The following is a 22260-nucleotide window of genomic DNA, read 5'->3' on the forward strand; positions in this document are numbered from 1 at the left end:
TATTCATGACCTCCCGGTTTTTCACAGTGTTCCTTTCTCGGACTATTTTCCCACAATCATTTGACAACTCCACAACCATTGGCAACATTGGTCCAAGTTAGACCACAATAAGCTGTTTTCTATGAAACCATGTTTAAAATTCTGGTTATTATCTTCCTCTCCTATGCTTGTGCATCAGACACATGCAACTTGCTCATGGATATCACAAGAGGAAATGCCTGGCATTGCTCTACATGGACTATGAGTCCACCATATCTTAATAGTTTATGTGAGCTCACAGGATTCACTTCTAACTCAACTGCTTCCACATTAACTGATGGTCTTGCTGAAAGTCCCACCTTTAATGCACTATTTTTTTTTAGCAGAAACTAACCTACCTCCACAAACCCCTATCTCACATATCCTTGCTGCTGCTTTTCTTTGCACATCCCTACCCTATAGTGCTATATGACCCTTTTGGGTTTAGTGCTTAGTGATTATAATAATCCATTAACCACTACCCTTGCATACCTCTACCCATAGCACTGAATGGCCCCACAAGTTTAATGTTTAAAATTATTATACTAATACACTAATGTATTTGCTCTATGCCTGGTTCAGCACTGTATAACCCTTTTGGGTTTGATGCTGAGGTGGATTATAATAATTCATGCTTAGAGGTCACACTATGAATTTTGTTTAAATTCAAGAGAAGGAAATTCATGTTTGGGTAGCATTAGTAGGCTGAACTATAGGACACAGTTCAGAGTCATAGAAGGCCTCTTCAAGACACTCTCAAAATGGCTTGGCAACCCCAAGGTTAAGAACTACTATTGTAAATTAATAACATTTATCACTGGAGAAACAAAACTGTCTGAACATATACATGTAATTTAAATTAATAAATGAAGTTACATATGAGTATCCTTGTTCTTCACTGAAGTCTAAATACAAAATTGGATGTTAGAAAATTATTATGAAGATCTACCAACTGATTGCCTGCCTGCCCCAGTCTCTCAATAATAAAACACACACTGACAACAACTTGTTTTGTAGGTTATATCATCACAGTGGATGGAAAATACAATTATTTTTCCATTACTAATACTAGTTAACAATGCACGAGTTAAATCTCAAATCTAATGCTTTTCCTGATTAAAATAACTTGTACATGTATATATTATAACTTCTAAATACTTGTCACCCTTGAGTAATAATTGTTGAAATCGAGCCTGTCAAGAAGATCTTGTTGGCAGTGATCTATTCGAATTCGTTGTCCAACTTTCACCAGCACTGAAGAAATAGATAATAAATATTAAGTTGTATATACCAAATATACAATACTATATGATATTAATGGAGAAAATTTTTTTTTTTAAAAATTTAATATAATTTGACAAATGACACAAAGGACTAATAAAGATTACTTGGAAGCATACAACTGAAGAGCTACTTGCAAAATGAAAGCTACTAATAGTATTCCTTGATACAGATTTTATGTACCAAAGAAACTATCTTATATTTTTAACAAATGTAATAATTACATTTTATGTACACAACTGGTTCCCAACCTGCAAATGTCCAGTTGCTCACTTATGTATTTATTTACAAATAAAGCACTTAACAAATCATTGGTTTTACAACTGCTGAGATATACCACCATCCTTCATACTATTACAAACTTGTTTATCAGTTGAAAAGTTAGAAATGACTTCTTAAAGTTTACCAATTTATTTCATTGTCACTGCAGAAAATTTGTTTGCCATTTTTCTAAATGGCCTGATATAGTCTGAGGCTCTGCTCTGTAATGTTTCTTAACTATTTCACTGTCCAGACCCCTGAAATTATAATCAAAGCCCCCTCCCCCCTTAATATTGATCTCATTGTTCACATTAAAAAAGTCATGAAGTTAAATGGCACCAAAATTACAAAATTTGATGGAAACCTTATGGAATTACACAGGTGCAAAGTTAGTGGTCTGGGCATAATTTATTTAGTGGCAATTTCACCCACTATGTCCTATTTTAAGCCAATTCCATTGCTCCATTCAACCAAATTCTTAGCTATTCTACTATATGCCTTCTGCTCTGTCAAATTAAGCACAACTGCCCATTTAACTATCAGAATTACCCTATAAAGTGAACAGAAGTTGGTAATTCAGCCATTATTATAATTAAAAAGAAGTGCTAAACCACAAGGGCTATACAGCAGGTAATTTGGCCAGTTTTACACAAAATTAAAAAAATTCAGTTTAAAAATAGTTCAAAATAAACACTAGACATTCCAGGTACTAAAGCAGAATTTTTTCTGTTCAATACTCATGTCCCCAGACCTTTCCAATAATACATTTGCCTTTCAATTTGAATTCATAAAAAAAAAATATCTTGGATAATATAACCAGTAATAATTGGTCATGGGTTACAGCATCCCAACTGAATCAGACCTATTAAAAATCCATAAACAGACCAGGGATGGAGAGGTAGCGATGTCTTACCTGTGCTCAGGAAAAACTGGCAAAAATTTAATATTTCTGCAACTTTGAACCTAATTTCAAGTTACTTCTGGCCCTGAAACCATTCAAAAGCATCTCTATTTCAGGTTGGTAGACTGTAACCACTCGGGGAAGTACTACCGTCCTACCAAGTGAGTGTAAAACGGAAGCCTGTACAGTGGACCCCCGGTTAACGATAATTTTTCATTCCAGAAGTATGTTCAGGTGCCAGTACTGACCGAATTTGTTCCCATAAGGAATATTGTGAAGTAGATTAGTCCATTTCAGACCCCCAAACATACACGTACAAACGCACTTACATAATTGGTCGCATTTGGAGGTGATCGTTAAGCGGGGGTCCACTGTATTTGTTTTACATGATGGTACGCTTGCTGGTGTCTTTTTTGTCTCAAACATGCAAGATTTCAGGTAAGTCTTGCTACTTCTATTTACATTTAGGTCACACTACACATGCATGTACACGTTTATGTATACGCACACATCTGAGTTTCCTTTGATTTTATCTTAATAATTCTTATTGTTTTTCCTTTCATATCCATGGGGAAGTGGAATAAGAATCTTTCCTCAGTAAGCCATGCGTGTTGTAAAGTCAAATAAAATGCCGGGAGCAATGGGCTAGTAACCCCTTTTCCCATATAACTTACTAAAAGAAAAAGAGCTGGATGTCATGGCTTTAAGTGAAACAAAGCTGAATGGGGTAGGAGAGTTTCAGTAGGGAGAAATAAATGGGATTAGGTTAGGAATTTCTAATAGAGTTAGAGCTAAGGATGGAGTAGCAATAATGTTGAAGAATAAGTTAGGCAGGAAAAAGGGGAATATAAATGTATAAATTCAAGGATTATGTGGAGTAAAATAAGGGCTGGATGTGAAAAGTGGGTTATAATAAGTGTTTATGCACCTGGGGAATAGAGAAGTGTGGAGGAATGAGATTTTGGGAAATGTTGGGGGGGTTTGAACCAAGTGAGAGAGTAACTGTTGTTAGGGGTCTTAGTGCTAAAGTGGGTAAAAATGTTATGGAGGGAGTAATAGGTAAATTTAGAGTGCCAGGGGTAAATAAAAATGGGGAGAGTAGAGTATATGGAAAATAAAAAAAAAAAAAGGTGAAGAGAGTGCAAAAGGAGAGCAAATGTTAGAGTGGGAGAGGCACTGTCAAAAAATTTTGGAGTGAGATAAACAAGTAAAGAAAGCCTAGGGAATGCATAGATTTGTCAGTTAAAAACAGAGTAGGGGAGTTAGTTGATGGGGAACTCGAGGTATTGGGTAGATGGTGGGAATATTCTGAGGAATTTTTAAATGTCGATGAAGAAAGGGAGGCGGTAATTTCATGCACTGGCTAGGGAGGTATAACATCTTTTAGAAGTGAAGAAGAGCAGGATGTGAATGTGGGGGAGGTGTGCGAGGCATTACATAGAATGAAAGGGGGGTAAAGCAGCTGGAACTGACGAGATTATGACAGAAATGTTAAAAGCAGAGGGGAGGGATATAGTGTTGGAATGGTTGGTGTTTTTGTTTAATAAATTAATAAATGTATGAAAGAGGGGAAGGTACCTAAGGATTGACAGCGAGCATGCATAGTTCCTTTATATAAGGGGAAGGGGGACAAAAGAGACTGTAAAAATTATAGGAGAATAAGTTTACTGAGTATACCAGGAAAAGTGTACAGTAGGGTTATTATTGAAAGAATTAGAGGTAAAACAGAGTACGATTGCAGATGAGCAAGGAGGCTTTAGAGTGGGTAGGGGATATGTAGATCAAGTGTTTACATTGAAGCATATATGTGAACAGTATTTAGATAAAGGTAGGGAAGTTTTCATTGCATTTATGGATTTAAAAAAGGCATATGATAGAGTGGATAGGGAAGCAATGTGGCAGATGTTGCAAGTATATGGAAAAGGTAGTGACTAAATGCTGTAAAGAGCTTTTATGAGGACAGTGAGGCTCAGGTTAGGGTGTGTAGAAGAGAGGGAGACTACTTCCCCATAAAAGTAGGTTTTAGACAGGGATGTGTAATGTCACCATGGTTGTTTAATATATTTATAGATGAGGTTGTAAAAGAATTAAATTATTAAATTATGGGGACTCAAATACAAAATGGGCATTGACACAGTTACTTTTTGCTGATGATACTGTACTTTTGGGAGATTCTAAAGAAAAGTTACGAAGGTTAGTGGACGAGTTCGGGAGGGTGTGTAAAGGTAGAAAGTTGAAAGTGAACATAGATAATAGTAAGGTGATGAGAGTATCAAATGATTTAGATAAAGAAATATTGGATATCACATTGCAGAGAGGGGGTATGGAAGAAGTGAATGTTTTCAGATATTTGGGAGTTGACTTGTCAGTGGATGGGTTTATGAAGGATGAGGTTACCATAGAATTGATGAAGAAAAAAAGGTGAGTTGTGCATTGAGGTATCTGTAGAGACAAAAAAACATTATCCATGGAGGCAAAGAAGGGAATGTACAAAAGTATAGTGGTACCAACACTCTTGTACGGGTGTGAATCTTGGGTTGTAAATGCTGCAGTAAGGAGGCAGCTGGAGGCAGTGGAGATGTCTTGTCTAAGGGCAGTGTGTGGTGTAAATATTATGCAGAGAATTTGGAGTGTGGAAATTAGGTGTGGAGTTAACTAAAAGTATTAGTCAGAGGGCTGAAAAGGCATTGTTGATTTGGTTTGGTCATTTAGAGAGATTGGAATAAAGTAGAATGACTTGGAGAGTGAATAAATCTGTAGGGGAAGGAAGGTGGGGTAGGGGTCGTCCTCGAAAAGGTTGGAGGGAATGGGTAAATGACGTTTTGTGGGCGAGGGGCTTGGACTTCCAACAAGCATGCATGAGCATGTTAGATAGGAGTGAATGGAGATGAATGGTTTTTGGGACCTGACAAGCTGTTGGAGTCTGAGCAGGCTAATATTTTTTGTAGGGATTCAGGGAAACTGGTTAGCTGAAGTTTAGTCCTGGAAATGGGAAGTACAATGCCTGCACTTCAAAGGAGGGGTTTGGGATACTGGCAATTTGTTGTACCTGAGCACCTCTGCAAAGACAGTGATTATGTATGAGTGATGGTGAAAGTATTTTTCTTTCTTTTTGGGTCACCCTGCCTCAGTGGGAAACAACCAGTGTGTTATAAAAAAAAAAAAAATCTTCCATTCTATCAAATGATACTAAGAAACCAAACAAAATCAGTTTTGTTTTCCCATCATGCACTGTGGGGGCAGGAATTTTTTTTATATTGTACGCACACTGCACAGACCCAATTTCTCATTTCTAGGCCAAAATTTCTTTCTCCTAGCTTATCTGAGTGAACTATGCTCAAAACAGATGTACATGAGAGACCCTCGCATTGATAACTCAGATCTACGGGATGACCACTGAAAGGGTTAAAAGACCTACAAAGTGTCCTACACTTCTTTCCTGTTGTTATGCAAGTTGTAGATAGATCAGTCTCAAGCCATCCTGAGTTACACTTGTCATACAAGTGCTACAGTAATAGTTCTGGTTCCTTCAAGAGGCTAATGTGCTCAAATTGTTTGAACTGGGCAATGAAGGTTGTACTGTACTATTTTTTTTTTTATTATCACACTGGCCGATTCCCACCAAGGCAGGGTGGCCCGAAAAAGAAAAACTTTCACCATCATTCACTCCATCACTGTCTTGCCAGAAGGGTGCTTTACACTACAGTTTTTAAACTGCAACATTAACACCCCTCCTTCAGAGTGCAGGCATTGTACTTCCCATCTCCAGGAGTCAAGTCCGGCCTGCTGGTTTCCCTGAACCCCTTCATAAATGTTACTTTGCTCACACTCCAACAGCACGTCAAGTATTAAAAACCATTTGTCTCCATTCACTCCTATCAAACACGCTCACGCATGCCTGCTGGAAGTCCAAGCCCCTCGCACACAAAACCTCCTTTACCCCCTCTCTCCAACCTTTCCTAGGCCGACTCCTACCCCGCCTTCCTTCCACTACAGACTGATACACTCTTGAAGTCATTCTGTTTCGCTCCATTCTCTCTACATGTCCGAACCACCTCAACAACCCTTCCTCAGCCCTCTGGACAACAGTTTTGGTAATCCCGCACCTCCTCCTAACTTCCAAACTACGAATTCTCTGCATTATATTCACACCACACATTGCTCTCAGACATGACATCTCCACTGCCTCCAGCCTTCTCCTCGCTGCAACATTGTACTGTACTACTGACTCAAATATGTGAAAGACCCCTCACAAAATTATAAATTACTCATAAATGTATTACATTAGGGAGTGATGAAGCTAACTGTTTTGCTGTTGTCAGTAAATACAATCTTTGCCTTTTCAAAACATTACACATTATTATTACATTCATGGGAGGCCCTAAACCTATGTCATACAGCACCTGGGGAACAGGAGTAAGGATACTGATCAGACTGATCCAAGGAATAGGAAAGTAGCTAAGATTCCTTTGATCATAAGCCCTTCATCAGCAATAGGGTAGCCCTTTAAAAAAAAATTACATAGTATATTATCTTCCAACATGCAATGCAGCATCAGCACCAAGCATAAACATTCTGCAAAGTAATGATAAATACACAAGGCCTAATTTTCACTGAAAAAATTCCATTATCTTCAATAAAGCTCAAATATTCTAATCACTGTACTGTATGCTGAAACAGACTGACACTATATTTAAAACAATTATTAAACTTAAACTGATGAAAAGAAATTGTTTCATGTTAAATGAAGTGCATTATTCAGTACACATCAACATACAGTGATTATGGAATAAGCATGCATAGTTTGAAAAAAAAAAAAAAATATGGCTACACAAGCCAGCTTGTGACACTATACCAACAGCATTTTGTTTTTCTTATTTTATGACTATTATTAAGAATGGTGAAACACTATTTGTTAGTTCTTTACAACTGTTTACTTCTGCAGACCCAGTATGTGATGTGTACCCTAAATAATATACAGGATGGCCCTACACATTTGGCACCCTCTTTTTGGTGTTCCACATTTTCTTTGGCTTTCAACTGAGCCATTGTTCATTATGTTCAGTGCTTTTACTGTTTTTTTTTTTTTTTTTTTTTTTTTTTTTTCCATTTTCACACAACAGTTGCATAAGAGAAGGGTGACTGGCACCACATTTTAAGGTAAGTATTGTATGTTCTGTATATTGACTTCATAATTTTTTATACCTAGCTGTACTGAGCTAGTGTAAATACATTATCAGGCATTTTAGATGCATTCAGGAGTGAAAAAAAAAAACAGCAATTTTTCTTACCGCACAAGGCCGGGAACCTAAGAGCCATACAAACAGGACCCTCCTGTATAATGATTACACCCTCTCCTCACTTAACAATGAAGTTCTGTTCCTAAGACCATGTCAAACGAATTCGTCGCTAAGTGGGTTTGTGTCTTCCATCTTCGATATTGCTTTAATGTCACCTTTGCACCATTCATAACATTTCTGGTATATTTTTAAATGTTTATACAGTAGTGTACTGTATATTAAAATAAACAGAATAGAGGAAATCAGCTCTAATATACATTGTTTAGGTAAAAATACTGGTCAGAGAGCCCGTCATAAGTCTGAGGCGTCGGTAAACGAGTACATTGCTAAGTGAGGAGAGGCTGTATAAGAACTTAATTCTATTCATGGGGAAATGCTAAACCCACAAAGATCATACAGCAACTGGAGAATGAGAGGTTATCATGATTGACTTAAGGAGAGGGAGGTTAACTTCAGTACCTTGGGTCAGGAGCTATTCATCAGCATCAAGACACCCTGCCCTTCACTGAAGGGTATAAGTGATTATTATGTACAATGATTATAAATATATCTTTGTACCTATTCTTAAACTTAACCCTCTGACTTTCGGTCGTATATATATGTTTTACGCGCCACTGTTTCTGACGTATTCATACGTGTAAATTCTAGCGGCTTCAAATCAAGTGGGAGAAAGCTGGTAGGCCCACAGGTGAGAGAATGGGTCTGTGTGGTCAGTGTGCACCACAAAAAAAATCCTGCAGCACGCAGTGCGTAATGAGAAAAAAAAAAAACTGACCATTTTTTTTGGATTAAAACGCCGACTTTGAGGTGTATTTTTGTATAGTATTTATCGTTATATTCTCGTTTTCATGGTCTCAGGTGATAAAATGGAAAACATATTATAGAAATAGAGATGATTTTGATTACCTTCACGATGAAAACGACCTTGAAATTGAGCTCAAAGTAGCAGAAATGTTCGATTTTTACCAATGTTCAGGAGTAAGCAAATCACATCACACGTCCAATACACGTCAACTGGGGAGTCTAATATTCTTTCACTAGTGCATTGATATTATTTATACCATTTTTACAATAATGCAGTAGTCTCCATAACAGTAAATGTTTTATTTTTTGTATGAATAAAAAATCAAAATAGAAAGCAACAGTAATATAAGAGGGGCCTAGAGACGTGACTAATGAACAGAGGATATGTTATTTTAGTGCCAAGAATATCTACATTGTTTATTCTGGACCCTATTTTGAAATTGGCATCTTTTTTAGTTTGTGAAACTGGCCAAATTGCCAATTTCTGACCACTTTATTGGGTAGTTCAAATTGGTAAATGGGCAGTTTCTTGTACACAATTGATAGAAAAAATGGAGTTCTAAAGAAATAGCTATGAATTTGGTCAACTGGAACAAAGGAATTGGCCAAAAATAGGGCTCAAAGTCGGCGAAATCGCCTATGCGTATATGTCGCGAGACCACTAAGTTCGCAGGAGTGTAATTCCGCGAGTTTTCGATCAAATTTCGTACTTTTGGTGTCATTACCATTGGGAAAAGATTCTCTATCATTTCATAAGAAAAAATAATTTTTTTTTTCCCAAAAACTTATCGACATAGAATGACAGTTTCTGAAAGGGGCCTGCGACAGTCAAAGGGTTAAACAATACAGGAGGGCCCTGTTTGTATGGCTCTCACTTTTCCGATCCCGTATAATGAACAAAACTCACCAGCAAGTGGAAAAAGTGCTTTTTTTTATTAATGAAAGTGTTTAAAATGTCTGGTAACATTTATGCTATCATATATTAAGTGCTCAATACAGACATAAAAGTAAAATAAATACACAGGTCTCCCTCAACATTCACGAGGGTTAGGGGATCAAGAGCCTCGCGAATGTTGAAAAATTGTGAATGTTTGGTGCCCCAATATATTGTAGGGAAATATAATACAATACTGCTTCCTTAACTTGTCGAACCATGAAGAATCATAAAATACATGAAAACGTCGTAAATTGTACTAAATACATACGTTATGCCTTAATAACATGTATGTTATTAAATACCACTGCCTCCACCACTGTGAGTCCCTACTACCCTCCCTCTGACCCCTTACAACTGGCAGCCAGCCCTCCCACCACTGTGTGGTGAGTGTTTTGTTTGTTCATTATTTGCTATTAAACTACAGTATAAATAATGTAAACCCATTTATGGCTGCATATTGGAATGGCTATTCGGACAGGTATTGGAAGGTGACATCATGTGTTTACTCTTGAACACAGCAAAGAATCAAACATTTGTGCTACTGCTAATAATAATAATAATAATAATAAAATAATAATAATAAATACGATAGAATTGAAGAAGGAAATTGTACAAAAATACGAGGGTTGAAGCAGTGGTGGAGGAAGTAGTTAACGCATCGTCAGTGTGGCTTTGTTTATGCTGGAGTGAGCATTAGTCTCCGTGCTCTTCCAAACATTTCACAATAATTCATTGTATTTGGTGCTTGTAGATTGAGTGTGACTGGAGTGGTTGAGGCAGTGATAGAGGCAGTGGTAGAGGCAGTGGTAGAGGCAGTGATAGAGGCAGTGATAGAGGCAGTGATAGAGGCAGTGGTAGAGGCAGTGGTAGAGGCAGTGGGTGAGGCAGTGGGTGAGGTAGTGGTAGAGGCAGTGGTAGAGGCAGTGGGTGAGGCAGTGATAGAAGCAGTGGGTGAGGCAGTGGTAGAGGCAGTGATAGAGGCAGTGGGTGAGGCAGTGGTAGAGGCAGTGGTAGAGGCAGTGGTAGAGGCAGTGGGTGAGGCAGTGGTTGAGGCAGTGGTAGAGGCAGTGGTAGAGGCAGTGATAGAGGCAGTGGGTGAGGCAGTAGTAGAGGCAGTGGTAGAGGCAGTGGGTGAGGCAGTGGTAAAGGCAGTGGTAGAGGCAGTGATAGAGGCAGTGGGTGAGGCAGTGGGGGAAGTTCGTGAGGCAGTAGGTGAAATGAAAGGGGGTAAGGCAGCCGGGATTGATGGGATAAAGATAGAAATGTTAAAAGCAGGTGGGGATATAGTTTTGGAGTGGTTGGTGCAATTATTTAATAAATGTATGGAAGAGGGTAAGGTACCTAGGGATTGGCATAGAGCATGCATAGTTCCTTTGTATAAAGGCAAAGGGGATAAAAGAGAGTGCAAAAATTATAGGGGGATAAGTCTGTTGAGTATACCTGGTAAAGTGTATGGTAGAGTTATAATTGAAAGAATTAAGAGTAAGACGGAGAATAGGATAGCAGATGAACAAGGAGGCTTTAGGAAAGGTAGGGGGTGTGTGGACCAGGTGTTTACAGTGAAACATATAAGTGAACAGTATTTAGATAAGGCTAAAGAGGTCTTTGTGGCATTTATGGATTTGGAAAAGGCGTATGACAGGGTGGATAGGGGGGCAATGTGGCAGATGTTGCAAGTGTATGGTGTAGGAGGTAGGTTACTGAAAGCAGTGAAGAGTTTTTACGAGGATAGTGAGGCTCAAGTTAGAGTATGTAGGAAAGGGAAATTTTTTCCCAGTAAAAGTAGGCCTTAGACAAGGATGTGTGATGTCACCGTGGTTGCTTAATATATTTATAGATGGGGTTGTAAGAGAAGTAAATGCGAGGGTCTTGGCAAGAGGCGTGGAGTTAAAAGATAAAGAATCACACACAAAGTGGGAGTTGTCACAGCTGCTCTTTGCTGATGACACTGTGCTCTTGGGAGATTCTGAAGAGAAGTTGCAGAGATTGGTGGATGAATTTGGTAGGGTGTGCAAAAGAAGAAAATTAAAGGTGAATACAGGAAAGAGTAAGGTTATGAGGATAACAAAAAGATTAGGTGATGAAAGATTGGATATCAGATTGGAGGGAGAGAGTATGGAGAAGGTGAACGTATTCAAATATTTGGGAGTGGACGTGTCAGCGGATGGGTCTATGAAAGATGAAGTGAATCATAGAATTGATGAGGGAAAAAGAGTGAGTGGTGCACTTAGGAGTCTGTGGAGACAAAGAACTTTGTCCTTGGAGGCAAAGAGGGGAATGTATGAGAGTATAGTTTTACCAATGCTCTTATATGGGTGTGAAGCGTGGGTGATGAATGTTGCAGCGAGGAGAAGGCTGGAGGCAGTGGAGATGTCATGTCTGAGGGCAATGTGTGGTGTGAATATAATGCAGAGAATTCGTAGTCTGGAAGTTAGGAGGAGGTGTGGGATTACCAAAACTGTTGTCCAGAGGGCTGAGGAAGGGTTGTTGAGGTGGTTCGGACATGTAGAGAGAATGGAGCGAAACAGAATGACTTCAAGAGTGTATCAGTCTGTAGTGGAAGGAAGGCGGGGTAGGGGTCGGCCTAGGAAAGGTTGGAGGGAGGGAGTAAAGGAGGTTTTGTGTGCGAGGGGCTTGGACTTCCAGCAGGCATGCGTGAGCGTGTTTGATAGGAGTGAATGGAGACAAATGGTTTTTAATACTTGACGTGCTGTTGGAGTGTGAGCAAAGTAACATTTATGAAGGGGTTCAGAGAAACCAGCAGGCCGGACTTAAGTCCTGGAGATGGGAAGTACACTGCCTGCACTCTGAAGGAGGGGTGTTAATGTTGCAGTTTAAAAACTGTAGTGTAAAGCACCCTTCTGGCAAGACAGTGATAGAGTGAATGATGGTGAAAGTTTTTCTTTTTCGGGCCACCCTGCCTTGGTGGGAATCGGCCAGTGTGATAAAAAAAAAAAAAATGTTATAAATAATAATAGTACATGTTAATATTAATAACATTTATAATAATAATAATAATAATAATAATAAATGTTATTCATAATGTACTATTATTATTTATAACATATATGTTAGCAAATATCACTGCCTCAACCACTGCCTCTACCACTGCCTCAACCACTGCCTCAACCACTGTCTCTACCACTGTCTCACCCACTGCCTCTACCAGTCTCAACCACTGCCTCTACCACTGCCTCAACCACTGCCTCTACCACTGCCTCACCCACTGCCTCTACCACTGCCTCACCCACTGCCTCTATCGCTGCCTCAACTGCTGCCTCTACCACTGCCTCACCCACTGCCTCTACCACTGACTCTACCACTGCCTCTACCACTGCCTCTACCACTGCCTCAACCACTCCAGTCACACTCAATCTACAAGCACCAAACACAATGAATTAATGTGAAATGTTGGAAGAGCACGGAGACTAATACTCACTCCAGCATAAACAAAGCCACACTGACGATGCGTCAACCACTTCCTCCACCACTGCTTCAACCCTCGTATTTTTGTACAATTTCCTTCTTCAATTCTATCGTATTTATTATTATTATATTAATATTATTATTATTATATTAATAATAATATTATTATTATTATTATATTAATATTATTATTATTATTATATTAATATTATTATTATTAGCAGTAGCAGAAATGTTTGATTCTTTGCTGTGTTCAAGAGTAAACACATGATGTCGCCTTCCAATACCTGTCTGAATAGCCATTCTAATATGCAGTCATGGATGGGTTTACATTATTTATACTGTAGTTTAATAGCAAATAATAAACAAACAAAGCACTCACCCCACAGTGGTGGGAGGGCTGGCTGCCAGTTGCAGGGGTTGGAGGGAGGGTAGTAAGGACTCGTGGCAGTAAACTTAAATATGATTTGGCGGCTGGGAATTGGGGGGTTGGGAATTCGCGAATGTGTGAAGCCCGCGAAAGTTGAAAACGCGAATGTTGAGGGAGACCTGTACATACAATACTTAACCTTAAAATACAACACTGGCTGCCCTTTCCTTATGCAACTGTTGTGCAAAAATGGTGGAAAAGCGGTAAAGGCACCAAATGTAATGAACAATGGCTCGACCAAAACCCAACGAAAGTGTGGAACACCAAAAAGATGGTGTTGAATATGCAGAGCCTCCCTCCTGGAACAAGATGAGGCTATTTATCGGCAATAAAGCTCCTCACATTGATGTTGAAGAGAAAACAAGGAACCCAGAGTACAAAGTCTCTTACACTAGATTGATCAGTAAATAAACTGTAGCCAGTGTCTTCACCAGACTACACATTTTATCTAGTTGTAGGTAAGGTAAGAAAAGAGCCTCCAGTTTTAGCTACGAAATAGTTCCAAGTGTAATGAGGTGTAACAATGTGGTGGTCTTATCTGTCTGGTACATTACATGCTCTTGTTCCATTGCTGGGAAAGACAGTAACAATTGTTTAATCAGCAGTTCTATTATGTATACAATATTGTATAATAAAATATAACCCTAAGCATGCATGGTCATTTTAGTTATCAGAGTACAGTTCCTCTGAGTGTACTATATGGAATTGGCAGTCCCTCTCCACAATGTCAAGTACAAAGATTACACCATGGCACATTTAATTTATTGAAACTACCCTAACCAGTATCATTTTTGGGGGGTAATTCTGTAATACTAATAAGTTTCAGTTTATACAATGCCCTTCCTGTGTCCACACGTTGCCTAAGAGTTCAGAACCAATGCATTTGTTTTTGTGTGTATTAACCCTTAAATGGTCCAAACAGATCGACGTTCAAATTCATAGTGCTACAAAAGTAGATCTATTTTTTTTTACATATTTTCAAATATAACAAAAACAAAAATGTAGATAAGTTTTTTTTACATGTTTTCAAATGTAAAACAAAAAAGATCTACAATTTTTTACATACTTTCAGATGTTGAAAAAAACGTATATATACGTTTGGACCTTTTAAGGGTTAATATTACATTTATGGGGAGAACAAAACCCATAGGGGTCATATAGCATTCATGGGCATAGAAAGAATTTAGGTTTGGTCCAAGGAAAGGGCTGTCAGGTTCAATTCCTTCAATCAAAAGCCCCTCATTGGAGGGGCTCTTGATTGAAGGAGGTAGTGTGTCAGTCAATTTTGATATTTTTAAGCAAACGCGTAATATTAATATTTTAAAAGTATCGGCTGGTATTGGTCATTTTATCATTGATATCAATACAAATATTGTAAAAATGGTTGATACTCATCAATACCATGGCACATCATATATAGATATATAAAATAGTTTTAGGGCTGGATAAGACTTATTCCTAAACTGTACTAGCTTACTAGCTCCTTAGGCGAGAAAATTTAAAAGCTCAAATTCCAAGAAAAAGTGCTCTTTTATAAGGAATTTTGCCACTGAGGGTATGCATACTTCAGTAATTTAAGACTTCTTCATACTCAAAATGCATGACTGCAGTTGCCCAATGCAAGCAAACATATAAGGTTAAAAAACCATTACCTCATGTAGTTTATCTTCTTCCTCCAGAAGGGCTTCAAGAGAATGAGAGAATTAAGAAATTTACATTATAAAGAAACATTAATTTTCTTCTAACTAAGCATGATTGAAAAATCAGGGGAATAAAATACTTAAATTTTTTATACCATCATTACATACACTGTTATCACTATCAAGATATTGGTCGAGACAGTTACCCTTGTAAGAGCTGCACTGTTATAAGACAAAGCAGTATCAGTTGCCAAAAATAGTTTCTTGCAGACTAAAATTCTGATGCAATAAAAAAAACTGCACAAGATCATATAATTTTTCTTAATGTTGGGGGCAGTTAATTTTAATCTGATTACAGTGAAAAACTATCATGTTGAAATAAATGATTCATGAGATCTTAATAACACAACTGTAAACAACCCAGAATGCATAGGATATGAAACCATGTCAAGCCAGTTCTAAAATTAGGCAGCCAATACTTGAGCCAGTGTAACATGCTGGACAACATGGTAGTGGTTAGAAAGCTGGCCTGCTAGTTTTAGGACTGTTCAAATTCTACCTGTTGTGTGAATTCTTAAGTCTATGAAATTTTATGGTACAGTTACATACCAATATATAAAAAATACACTGAAAAACTGAGATAAAAGCAGAAAAATTAATACATCTCAAACATCTGTATAATATAATTATTCAATACAAAATATAGAATAAAGATAAATAAGAATTGTAAGGTAAAGTATATTACTGATACACTGATTAAAAAATATTCTAACTGTAGGAAATTAATAACAAATTGCTAGGAAATATTTAAAAAATGGTCATTTAAAAAATGCTGCATAGAAAATGAAACAATTCACATTTAAACTTCAAATTAGAAATGGAAGCTAAACAACATTTATGACTATCTTGAAAAATTATCAAGTAAAGTGAGAAAGAAAAAGGTAAAAAGCCAAAAGTCAAGCACAAACTTAGTGGTCTGGGCACATTTTATGCATCGGCAATTTCACTGACTTCTGAGTCCTATTTTATGTAAATTCTATTGCTCATTTTGGTCAAACTCATGGTTATTTTCCTAGTATGCCTCCCTTTCTATAGATTGAGCACAAGAAACTGCCCATTTAACTGTCAAAACTACCCTATAAAGTGCACAGAATTTGGCAATTTGGCTATTTTTTTTAAACTGGCCATCTCCCACCAAGGTAGGGTAACCCCCCCAAAAAGGAGAAACACTTTCACCATCACTCACTCCATCACTGTGTTTCAAGAGGGATGCTGATGCTACAGTTCAAAGCTGCAATTATCCCCACCCCTCCTTCAGAGTGCAGGCACTACACTTCCTACCTCTAGGGCTCAAGTTCAGCTAACTGGTTTCCTGAATCCCTCCATAAATGTTACCATGCTCACAAAAAATCACTTGCCTCCACTCATTCCTATCTAACACTTTCACACATGCATGTTGGATGTTTAAGCCCCTCATACACAAAACCTCCTTTACCCCCCTCCCTCTAACCTTTCCTAGGATGACCCCTACACCACATCACTACAGATTTATATGTCCTGTATGTCATCCTATTTTGTTCCATCCTCTCTAAATGCCTGAACCACCTCAACAACAAAAATTTAAAAAAATTCAAATGTAAAAACAGTCCAAAATAAACACTGCAGACATTCCAAGCACTAAGGAAGGATTTCCTCCGTGCAAAAATCATATTCCTAAGCCTTTCCTAGGTTACACTTGCCATCAACTTTGAATTCATCACACAAAAAAATCAAAGATTTGCCCTATTTCTTAAATAATAAAATATAACCAGGAGTAATTGGTCATGGTTTATGACATCCCAGTAATTGAATCAGACCTATTAACCCATAAAACAGACCAGGAGGTGTAGGGGAGAACTTACCGGTTTTCAGGATTATCAGCAAAAATCTAATATTTCCACAACTTTGAGGCCAAGTTCAAGCTACTTCTTGTCCAGCAACCAAGATCATATCTATTTCAGAAGTATGTCTTCTATTCTATCAAATGATACCAAGAAACAACCAATAAAACCATCCTGGAAAACACCTCAAAGTCACTATTTTAAATCAAACACAAGGTCAGAGTTTTGCTTTTCCCATCATACACTGTGTGGGGAAGAATTTTTTTGTATACAGTGCACACTCACCACACAGACCTAATGTCTTATATCTAGGCCAAAATTTCCTGCTCATAGCTTATCTGAGTAAGCTGAACACATGATGTAGATCTACGTGACAGATCATGGCATCAATGACACAGTTCTATGTGATGGACAGTCAAAGGGTTAATGCTGTAATGGATGCCTAAATAATAATTCAGATATCTAGAAGGAAGAGAGGAAGTACAAAAAATAATAATTATAAGAAAAGTGTTGCTTGTAATAGTGTAGCTCTAAATTAATGTGAAAAGAAAGACTATATAATAAAGAGCTAAAAATAATTTTCACTATAGCTCTTCAGTGGGGAATCAATGTCACCCCACAAAAAATACTGTGGGTTATAAATGTAATGAAATAAAATATTTCCAAGTTTTCTGAGAAAGTGCAGTACAGAAGATGAGGATTAAATAACTGCAGAAACAAAATTTGCTTACATTTATGTAGAAACGAAGAATGTTTCTGAAACTCTTGATATGTTGTCCTAAGAGCAGTGTACCCAGGATGCTCCATCACACCAGACTGAGTGTTAGCTTGCCAGGAATGGGAGAGGTATTGTGAACGGAAGCGTTGCATCAGTGAGAACACATCCCGCACAAGTTTTTGAACCACAGCACCATTATGTGTCAGGAAGCATCTAAAAAAAAAGAGTAAAGGTAAAAGACAACATGCTAATAAATTTAGTAAGAATCAATGCCTACTCAAAGATGCCACATAATAATGATGAATAAACTATCTGCATTGACTATTTTAAATTCAATCTAAACAAAAGATCTGCAGTTTGAAAATGGTTGTAAAATTTTTATTCAATTTTATGCAAAACTAAAAAGTCAACAGGTAAGATTTCTGAGATAAGCAAGTAAAATGGTATAAGGAACTAGCTAACCTTATTTAGATTCTGATACTGGTTATCTGTGTAAAAGCTAAGATACAGGGAAAATTTTTAGGCAATATTGCAAATTTTTAATTGTATTTTTACATCCTTTGTAAAAATTGGTTGCATTAGTAATTCCTGTTGCAGTTCAGAGGGTCAATTGAATGGTGATGTCTGTGTACCTCTATCAAGCTATTGAAATTATTGGTGAATGTGTTTCCGTTTTTCAGGTTACTCTGTGTCAGTGGGAGATAGCAAATTTGTTAAAAATGAAAAGAAAATACAAACTATTAACCCCTAAACGGTGCAAAGGTATATGTACATTCTTACCCCCAGCGCCCCAAACGTATATATACATTTTAATTTTCCTGCCTCCAAATTTGGCACGATTGGCCCGAGATGCCTGGTCAGCATAGAATGGGTCTTAACACTCGGTGTGCACCATATTAAAAAAATCTGGGACCACTTAGTGCCCTATGGAAGCGCCAGTTAAATTGAGCACCAACTCGAGCAAACAGTGAGGCAAACACCAAGGATTTACTGATGTAATGTCATATTAACACTCCCCTTTTAAGAGGAAAGCGATGTTAACCCTAAATTTAGGGTCTGTATCCCTGTCTCTATCTCTGTCTGTCTATCTTTGTCTCTATCTCTGTCTGTCTATCTTTGTCTCTATCTGTCTCTGTCTATCTCTTTCAATCTGTCTCTGTCTATCTCTTTCAATCTGTCTCTGTCTATCTCTGTCTCACAGGTACACATAAATACAAGTATACATAGTGTAAATTACCTAGGATAACCCAAAAAATCCAGAAAAAGTGCTATACTCTGCTTGAAGATGTGAGTAAACGTGATGACGCAGTCTTGTGGCTCTCTCTGAGGCAAAGAGCTAGATGGATAGACAGGGGGCTTGACAGACAAATAGACAGACAGACATGTTTGTGTACCAGTGAAAACAAAGCAGGACCGATGCTCATCATATGTCACCTCTAATCTTTTCTTATCAAGTCTTATCACTGCACCCTCCTGTATGCTCATCAAACATCAGCTCTTATCAAATGTTATCTCATCTTATCACATCACTGTCAGGGGTGGACTGTTTTTCATGCTTCAAAAGAACTTATTACCTATTATTATTATTATTACGTATTCTTCTCCTCCTCCTCCTCCTCATTATTATTAAATACTTCCACATATCCAAAAATTGCTGGAACCTATAAATACTTTGTACATATTCCAAGACAAGAGTAAATGGCCAAGGCAGGTGTAAATGTCCACCTGTCAGTGTGTTTGACAATTTGAGTACAATTTCAGTACCTAATACTAGTGTCAGAACAAAGATTGGTTATGAAATGACAAGTACTACTATAAATTGTAATTATCAGAACTTAAAAATTATATAAAATACAGCGGACCCCCAGTTCGCGAAGTCATCGGTATCCGATAAATCCGGTATCCGAAGCATTATATCGCAAAAAATTTGCCTTGGTTCCCGTTACAAAAGCCGGTATGCGATACGATTCCTACAAGACGTGTCCACGTGTGGCCTGAACTGCCCCGTGTGTGCCAGGGTTTACAAGCCAGCCAGTGTGCGCGCATCTAAGGATACATTCGGTACATTCCATATTATCACTGTTTTTGGTGCTTGTTTCTGCAAAATAAGTCACCATGGGCCCCAAGAAAGCTTCTAGTGCCAACTCTGTGGTAAAAAGGGTGAGAATTAGTATGGAAATTAAGAAAGATTTTGAAGGGTTTGGGGCTAACCCTGAGAAGCCTATGCCAGTTGTGGAATCCATTGTGCCTACTTCAAAAATTAAGGAAATGTGTGCACAGTGGGTTGAACTGCAAGCCTTCATGGATGAAAATCACCCTAACACAGCTATTGCAAGCCGTGCTGGTGACTATTACATTGACAATGTTGTGAACGACTTTAGGAAAGTCATAAAGGAACGAGAGGTACAGGCCTCTATGGACAGACATGTTGTGCGACAGAAGTCCAGTGACTCTCAAGCTGGTCCTAGTGGCATTAAAAGAAGAAGGGAAGTAACCCCGGAAAAGGACTTGCTACCTCAAGTCCTAATGGAGGGGGATTCCCCTTCTAAACATTAAAAACTTCAACACTCTCCCCTCCTCCCATCCCATCAATCATCACCAGATCTTCATTAACCCTTTGAGGGTCGACAGGCCCTCTCCGAGACTTGTTCTCAGGGTCGGCCAAATTTAAAAAAAAAAAAAAAAAAAATCTTATGAAAAGATAGAGAATCTTTTCCCGATCATAATGACACCAAGAATATGAAATTTGATGGAAAACTTCCGGAATTATGCTCTCGCGAAGTTAGCGGTCTCGGCGATGTTTACAGATCAGCGATTTTGCCCACTTTGAGCCCCATTTTTGGCCAGTTCCACTGTGCTAGTCGACAGAAAACATGAATATTTTGCTAGAACTCCATTTTTTCTATTGAATGAGTGCAAGAAACCACACATTTACCAATTTCAACTATCCAGTACAGTGGTCAGAATTTAGCAATTTTGCCAATTTCACACAAATTTCAAAAGATGCCAATTTCCAGATAGGGTCCAGAACAAACAAGAAATACATTCCTGGCACTAAAATGATATTTCCTCTGTTCATTAGTCATGTCTCAAGGCCCCTCTTACATTCTTTAGCTGTCCCCTTTGAATTTTTATTCTCACAAAAAATAGAAGATTTACTGTTATGCAGACTACGGCATTAGTGTAAAAAATAGTATGAATCATATTGGCGCAGTTGCAAAAGAATATTAGACTCACCAGTTGACATGTATTGGACGCTTGGCATGATTTGTTTACTTTTGAACTTTGGTAAAAATCGAACATTTCTGCTACTTTGAGCTCAATTTCAAGGTACTTTTCATTGTAAAACCAGTCAAGATCATCTCAATTTCTGTGATATGCCTTCCATTCTATAAAATGAGACCAAGAAAACTAGAATACAACAATAAATACCATATGAAAATACAGTGCAAAGTCACTGTTTTATTCCAAAAAAAAACGGTCAAAGTTTTTTTTTCTCATTATGCGCTGTGTGCTGCAGGATTTTTTTTATACTGTACACACTGACCACATAGACCCATTCTTTCATATGGAGGCCTACCAGCTTTCTCCCACTAGATTTGAGGGCGCTAGAATTTAGGCGTACTAGTACGTCAAAAACCCTGGGTCATAAGCCGTACTAGTACGTCCGAAACCCTCAAAGGGTTAAAGGTAAGTGTCAATTATTCTATTGTTGTTATTATTATTGTAATTATTCTATTGCATTAAACTTAATATTTCATGTGGTAAAAGTTTTTTTTTTCATACTTTTGGGTGTCTTGCATGGATTAATTTGATTTCCATTATTTCTTATGGGGAAAATTGATTCGCTTTCCGATAATTTTGCTTTACGTTGAGCTCTCAGGAACGGATTAATAAGGTGAACCGGGGGTCCACTGTAATATGAAAAATAGAAAAAATGTATATCGGCAACACTTCTGCAAGTGGCAGGATGATGCTGTCACGTGAGCATCCATTGCCAACTTCTTGGCCTCATATCTTTGTAAGTACTGACCCTATTTTTTTTGTTTATCCTATAACACTTAGAAAAATGTGCTCTTTATTTACATAAAAAAAAAAACTATTTTTTTATTTTTCAAAATATTCGGGGCACTGGGGTAGTGAACGTATATATACATTTTGGACCGTTTACAGGTTAAAAACAGTATAATTGTGACTTTCTCTCAAAGAAATTTCTTACTACAGGTATATTTTATCATATACTTGATTTAACCAATTATTATCCCAACATACCAAAGAACATCATCTACTCATAAAATTTCCTATTTTTACCGAGTCACAATTTCCTTCCAATTTCTTTATTGTGTGTGTATCCTTTCTGTAACCTCAATACAACATACTTTTCATCTCCAATGGTTAATTTTCATATTAAAATCTCTTACCTTGAGTTAATGGAGGTGACTAGGGACCTGTGAAGGTCATACAAGTCATCTAAGGATGATACCTTTTCATGTAACTTTTGTTCAAATTTGCTCCAGCTGATCTGGTGAACCTAAAAAACAGAATATATCTTAATTTTTTTTATTAACACATTTGCCATTACCCACCAAGGTAGGGTGGCCTGAAAAAGAAAAACTTTCATCATTCACTCAATCGCTGTCTTGCCAGAGGCATGCTTACACTAC

At 37.8% G+C, this 22260-nt stretch overlaps 1 protein-coding gene across 8 annotated transcripts in view; it reads right to left on the reverse strand.

Annotated features, from left to right (window-relative positions):
- Positions 1 to 812: 812 nt before the first annotated feature.
- LOC128693175 (gamma-tubulin complex component 6) overlaps positions 813 to 22260 on the reverse strand; it is a 464079-nt gene continuing 442631 nt past the window's right edge. For 6 of the 8 annotated variants that reach the window (XM_070089457.1, XM_070089462.1, XM_070089461.1 and 3 more), the window contains 3 exons: positions 22018 to 22127; positions 17610 to 17809; positions 813 to 1272 (listed from right to left, as the gene is read on the reverse strand). In XM_070089457.1, the coding sequence (XP_069945558.1) occupies positions 1169 to 1272; positions 17610 to 17809; positions 22018 to 22127 (414 nt within the window). In that variant the 3' untranslated portion in view covers positions 813 to 1168. Of the gene's footprint in view, positions 1273 to 15010; positions 15043 to 17609; positions 17810 to 22017; positions 22128 to 22260 lie in introns of those variants that run through there. The other 2 variants (XM_070089460.1, XM_070089463.1) reach the window with 2 other exon arrangements.

The sequence above is a fragment of the Cherax quadricarinatus genome, chromosome 28 (assembly GCF_038502225.1).
Source record: "Cherax quadricarinatus isolate ZL_2023a chromosome 28, ASM3850222v1, whole genome shotgun sequence".
Taxonomy (NCBI): Eukaryota; Metazoa; Arthropoda; class Malacostraca; order Decapoda; family Parastacidae; genus Cherax; species Cherax quadricarinatus.